The following is a 6,370-nucleotide window of genomic DNA, read 5'->3' on the forward strand; positions in this document are numbered from 1 at the left end:
GGAAAAAGAGTCCCGGAAAAGAAAATTTGAATTAGTATTTGACACAATTGACTGTAAACGTGTTTAATATTTACAACTTTAAAACCGGTGAAAGTTTCTTTTACATATACCACGAAGGCAAAGGCAGTAAAGATCCGAACGAGGTATGTTCTTTTTTGCTGCATTACATAAAAAACTATGTTCCAGATAGTGTGGAGGAACTGCTTTTATTTTGTGGCAATTGCCCTGGGCAAAATAAAAACAATACAGTCATCAGAATGTGTATGGCATTGGTAGAAGCAAGATTTAAAAAAGTATAACAGATCTATCCGATTAGAGGGCACTCGTTTTAGCCATGCCATAGAGATTTTGGCACTGTAAAAAATTTAAAGCGCTTCGACAGACTTTTTTCTGTACACAAGTTTATTCAATTGATAATTATGTCAAGTGCGAGTAGGGAATTCAGTGTAATGGAAATAGATAACAATGACATTTTGGATTTTAAGAACTGGTGGATCAAATTTTATAAAAAGAACGTTGTTTCTCTAGGAAACAAGCAAAAGAGGCATACCACGAAACGAAAAACAATTTTTTTCAGTTTCACTCTTTTACCACTTTAAGCATGATGCCTCTAAATCTGGATTCCAGTTAAAGAAACCAAGATAAACCATATCAAGCTGGTGGTTTTAAAATATTTTCCAAAAACCCATAAACCATTTAATAACGAGATTGTTAACAGGCCAACTAAAAAATAAACATAATTTAGTTATACCTTTCCATTTGTCTTGAGTTTTTTTCTAAATAAACATAATTTCTTGAAAAAAAAAGTTTTATTTTTCTATAAATTGTTGAAACGGGCTAAGTGACATGTACAAAAATAAAAATTATTTAAAAACAAAAAGAAAAAATGACCTTATTTTACACTAATATATCTACATATCAATACTTGATTAGTTTTACTAAAAAAAAACAATGAAAAATAATTCAGTACAGCTTAGAATAGTTTTTTGCATTTTTCTCAAACTTTATAAAATGTAACTAGCCTCCTTTTAACAATAAACGATTCAATTAGTCTAGGAGATTTTTGACTTTGACGTGAGTGGTCACCTTGAAGACCAAACATTGCCCAAGAACACCACTGCCCAAAAGGACCAATATTTCTGAATGTTTTCCTTAGACCTAATTAGACTTAAAAAAACATTTTTAGGGAATACTTTGGTGAACATTATGCTTTTTGTTTCATGAACATAGTCTCCGTTATCTTGGAGATTTTTGACTATAAAGTAAGTAGTCAACCTGAAGATCAAACTTGCCCAAGGACACCAATGCCCAAAAAGACGAATATATCTGAAAGTTTTACTTAGACCTAATTAGTCCTAAAACAGCATTTCTAGGGAACGATGTGCTTGTTGCTTTATCAACATAGTGGAATTAGTGTTGGAGATTTTTTGACTTTGAAGTGAGAAGTCAGCTTGAAAATTAAACTTTGCTTATAGACATTATTGCCTAAAGAGCCGAATATTTGTGAAAGTTCTGTTTAGACCGAGTTAGATGTAAAACAGCATTTCTAGGGAATACTTTTATGAACATTATGCTTTTTCTTTTATGAATATAGTCCAATGAGTTTCGAGATTTTTGACTTTGACGCGAGTGGTCACCTTGAAAATTAAACTTTGCCCATGGACACCACTAGAAATTCCAGTTTTCGGGATCGAGATCCCGTTTTGAAATCCCCGGATAAAAATCCAAATCCCGGGATCCCGGGACCGATCCTAATTATATTTTGAATAAAATATTTAACAGTAATAACAGTATCCCGAGCAAATAAAAATGCAGTTAACCGAAAACAAATTATTTAAAAATTCAGAACTAAAAACATTTTCAGTACATTTGTACATTACGTATTACATATTACATACATAGGTACCTAACAACCTAACTAAAAAGTCTAAAAACAAACTTGAGACAGAAACACATCCTTCAAAAAAAAATACAAAATAACTTGTATATATTATTATTATTGTGAAATTAAATAGTTAGTTTTGTTTATAAAAAATAAAATATGCTCTTAAAAACACTAAGGTATCTAAAGATAAATCACCTAAACGAGATCTAAGTTTAGTCGCAAATGTGACCGCCGAAGAAAAGGCTCTTTCACTTGTTGGCGGTACTGTCAGTAAATATTCATAACGTAATATACGTAAATAAACGTAAATAACCTCTGAAATTAAATAAAACGTCGATGGAGGGAATAAAAAATACATTTTTCAACAAAACAGTTTAAAATTTTATATGTTACAAAAAATCGGGATTTTCGGGATTAAAAATGTCCCGGGATTTCGGAATCCCGGTCTGAAAACCCTAGACACCACTGCCCAAAAGGACCAATATTTCTTAATGTTTTGCTTAGACCTAATTAGACTTAAAACAACTTTTCTAGGGAATGCTTTAATGAACATTATGCTTTTTGTTTTATGAACATAGTACTTAGTCTTGGAGATTTTTGACTGTAAAGTGAGTAGTCAACCTGAATATCAAACATTGCCCATAGACACCACCGCCTAAAAGGCCGAATATATTTTTGAAAGTTATGTTTAGACCGAGTCAAGCTTAAAACAACATTTCTAGGCAATACTTTAGTCAACACCATGCTTTTTGCTTCATGAACATAGTCCTATTAGTATTGAAGATTTTGACTTTAAAATGAGTAGTTAACCTGATGATCATACTTGCCCATGGACACTATTGCCTAAAGGCTTAATTTATTGCTAAAGGTTCTGTTTAAGCAAGTCAAACCTACAACATTATTTTTAGAGAATACGTCTATGGACATTATGCTTTTTGTTTTATGAGAATAGCTCACTTAGTATTTGAGATTCTTGACGTTAGATTAAGCTATAGTTAATTATATATTTAATAATTTAAAATTAGAAACTACAGACCCTACACAAAATGCAATTTCATGCAAATGAAATTTCCATGATCCAACTCATAATTAATTAATAATAAATTAATGAATTAATTACACATAAGCGACATAGAGGGAGTGATCTTTGCTCTAACTATTTAAAGATATTTAAAAATTGATAAATTGCTTATAATAATTAAAAAATGAAATCCTACAGAAAAAAATGTTTATTTTTATAACATCATAATATTTTCTCAAATCTTCTAATTAGTTAAACATGACTGTAAAACAGGTTATCGAATAATAAATAACTATACCATCAGGTGTCGACTAAACATCATATTTTACGATCAAAGTGTAACGTGGTATTAATAATTATTGCCTTTGCACCTAATTATATTTTAATGAACTATAAAATTTAATGTGTCTTGTATTTTTCCCACATTCTAACGTCGTTTCCATCCGTCGTGTGCCATGGAGAAATTCCTAAGCGTAAATACCCTTTACAAATCCGATCCGGACTTAAAGCAAGAAGACGTGGAAATGTTATCGAAGTGGTGTGACCAACAAAAGCATTTTCCCAAAGTATTAGGTGGGTACATAATCAATATCGTCTTATTTATATTACATAAACAAATAATTTTAGACATACAGATCGCCTTGGCACTACATTCTTGCTATTACAGCGTTGAACAAGCAAAAAATTGCCTGGAAAACTATTTTACCATCCGCGGAATGGTTCCAGAGCTGTTTTCCAATGGAAATCCAGATAAGAGTGCTCCCTTAAAACAAGCTATGGAGGTCAAGTAAGGAATTTTTGCACTTTCTGAAAATTCTGTTTTAATCAAGGGAGTCAAGTGTTTCTTAAAAACAAGTTATTACTGAACCTTTCTCTATATATATCTATCTTTCCTTTTTTTGAGAATTTAAGATACGTCTTTTAAAGTTCAAACAACTATGATACTCCGTATGTATATATTTCAGTTTAGTGTCAATCCTACCGCAAAGAACCAAAGAGAATTACATCGTAGTATTAGCCAAATTAATGGACACGAATCCGGATCTATACAATCCCCAATTGGCGTCCAAGGTGTTTGATATGCAAATACTCAGACACGTGTATACTGAAGGGCCTAGCAGTGGAGTTTTGGTGATCATAGACATGACGGGTGGAGTTTTCGGGCACCTGCTTAAGATGAATTTGACAGACTTTAAGAAATTTCTGGTTTATATACAAGTAAGTTTAGGTGGTGAATGATGTAGAGTGAGCGAGTAAGATATAAAATAGATTCATTGAATGCGTTATGTTATTGGATTAGGGAGGTTCGTATAATCGAAATTTTGACCTTACCATTGGATAATTCATGAATTAGCTGAAAAAGAGGACGAAGTTGATGGATCTACTATAATTTTTTTTTTATTTTTAAAATTGATGAAATCAATTAAATGTTGCCAAAAATTGATGAAACGTATTTTTTCCTTATTGAAATCCAAAAATTAATTAAAGTCTTAACTGAATGGTTTTCTTATAATTTTTAGTTTATTTTGCAAATGGCTCTTTTAAATGTTTACTGAAATACTCCTTGAATCTATATAAAATATCTTAATTAAATATCTAGCTCTTATTTTGTCATGCGAATTGCTCCCTAATTCAGATTTAAAAAATTTGGCCTTTTTTGAAGTTTTGTAGTTTGTTATTTATCTGAAGCCTTTGACTACTATACAGTGGTGTAAAAAAAGAAGAAATAAAAGTATCATTAAGTCATTCGACTCATTTACATTCCCAATTTTAGGATGCGATGCCTATAAGACTCATTGGAGTTCATTTCATAAACGTGGTCCCTTTTATGGATAAAATTTTGGCACTTTTAAAGCCATTTATCAGGAAAGAGTTTTTTTCAAAGGTATATAAATATTATTTAATATATATATCTTTTTTTTAACACCCTTTTTTGCAGATATTTATTCATACAAACATGGATACCTTTTATGAGCATGTACCTAAGGAAGCCTTACCTGTAGATTATGGAGGCGAGGCAGATAGTGTGAACTACCAATTCGGTAATATTAATAGTAAGAATATTAAATGAATTTATTATAAATATATATACAATTATTATAGAAAAATACAAAAAACAAATATACGACAATCAGTGGTTTTACGACTTCCAAGACACCATGGTGGTGGACGAGGGTAAAAGAGTTGGACCAAGAAAAGATGCCGACAGTCTCTTCGGATTTGATGGCACTTTTAGGAAACTATCTGTAGATTAAGTTTTTTTTTAATTTAATAGAAATGCCAAATATTACTTGGCGGTTATTTAAATCTGTTGCATAAACATTTATGAGAATTATTTTTATAATTCGAGTTTCTGCAGATATGTTGATATTTAATAGGCAAAGACGTAATTTATGTGTCCAGTTCATATTTTAATGTAAATATATACATTATGCAATAGTAAATATATTAGTTTATAAAATGTCCTCAAGACATTTCTGAGATTTAAATACTAACAGACATCCTTGGAATGTCTTACCCAATGGTATAGATTTTAGTGGAAGCATCATGTATGTATGATTTTACATATATCACATGTAATTTTTTTAATAAAAGCTTAGTAAGAACTTAATTTGTTTTTTTTTTTATTAAGAAGAATTAATATTTCTTATATATTAAAATATAATCGGAATATCTGAAAAATGTCTCTATTCAGGTAAGTTTATTAATTTTTTATACTACATAATAATCTTTATTTAGCAAAATCTGCTACATAAAAATAAAATACATAGTATAGCATTTAATATAATTATTATTATGATACTCCGTTGTTTTTAATAAAAGCAATAAACTAAAATTAAAAACCAAAACAAAACCAAAAAAATAAGGATAATATTACAATAATAGTGCTGGGATGAGGTACGAGTATTGTTGGCAAATAAACATGTTTAAGATTATGCATTCACATATGAGTGGGAATATAAAAAAAAAGGTAAGAAAAACAAACATATACAATGTAAAAATAAAATCATATAAATAAAATCTTAAGCTAAACGTAAAAAAATAAATAATAAACCATGAGTTGAAAATAAAATTTTAAAATATAAAATGAGTTAAAATTTTATGAAATCAGAACACAAACACACACTAAAATTAAGGTAAAATAAATAATAAATAAAACTTAAAATGACAAAATAATATTTAAACCTATAAAATAAAACGTATAATGATATAACACAAAATATAACACAGAATAAAGATAAAAAAGACAAATACTAAATATGTAGAACAAATTTTCTCAAGAGCCTTTTAAACACGTTAAAACTCACAGGATTTAAGACTAGCCGGTAACCTATTGAATTCTACCCCTACATAAGGCGCAATTCACACAGAACGGGCGTATGGCGGTGGCGTGGGACTGTCATGGAGCGGACGTGGCGCGCACAATTCACATAGAAAGGGATTCAATGTGATTATTGTCATTT

General features: G+C 30.0%; 1 protein-coding gene across 1 annotated transcript; it reads left to right on the forward strand.

Annotated features, from left to right (window-relative positions):
- Positions 1 to 3,299: 3,299 nt before the first annotated feature.
- On the forward strand, positions 3,300 to 5,517 carry LOC126747287 (alpha-tocopherol transfer protein-like). Its single transcript, XM_050455824.1, has 6 exons — positions 3,300 to 3,479; positions 3,534 to 3,693; positions 3,872 to 4,124; positions 4,681 to 4,791; positions 4,846 to 4,948; positions 5,010 to 5,517. Exons 1-6 carry the CDS (start codon positions 3,362 to 3,364, stop codon positions 5,159 to 5,161), a joined length of 897 nt encoding a protein of 298 aa, XP_050311781.1. The 5' UTR covers positions 3,300 to 3,361; the 3' UTR covers positions 5,162 to 5,517.
- The last annotated feature ends 853 nt before the right edge of the window (positions 5,518 to 6,370 follow it).

Source organism: Anthonomus grandis, chromosome 2 (assembly GCF_022605725.1).
Source record: "Anthonomus grandis grandis chromosome 2, icAntGran1.3, whole genome shotgun sequence".
Lineage (NCBI taxonomy): Eukaryota > Metazoa > Arthropoda > Insecta > Coleoptera > Curculionidae > Anthonomus > Anthonomus grandis.

What these genes read in the sequence shown, in the direction of transcription:
- LOC126747287 (XM_050455824.1), top strand. Translation starts at nt 3,362, where the DNA reads ATGGAGAAATTCCTAAGCGTAAATACCCTTTACAAATCCGATCCGGAC. An exon ending in GCATTTTCCCAAAGTATTAG is followed by an intron (nt 3,480 to 3,533) that starts GTGGGTACATAA and finishes AAATAATTTTAG; the next exon opens with ACATACAGATCGCCTTGGCA. An exon ending in AAACAAGCTATGGAGGTCAA is followed by an intron (nt 3,694 to 3,871) that starts GTAAGGAATTTT and finishes TATATATTTCAG; the next exon opens with TTTAGTGTCAATCCTACCGC.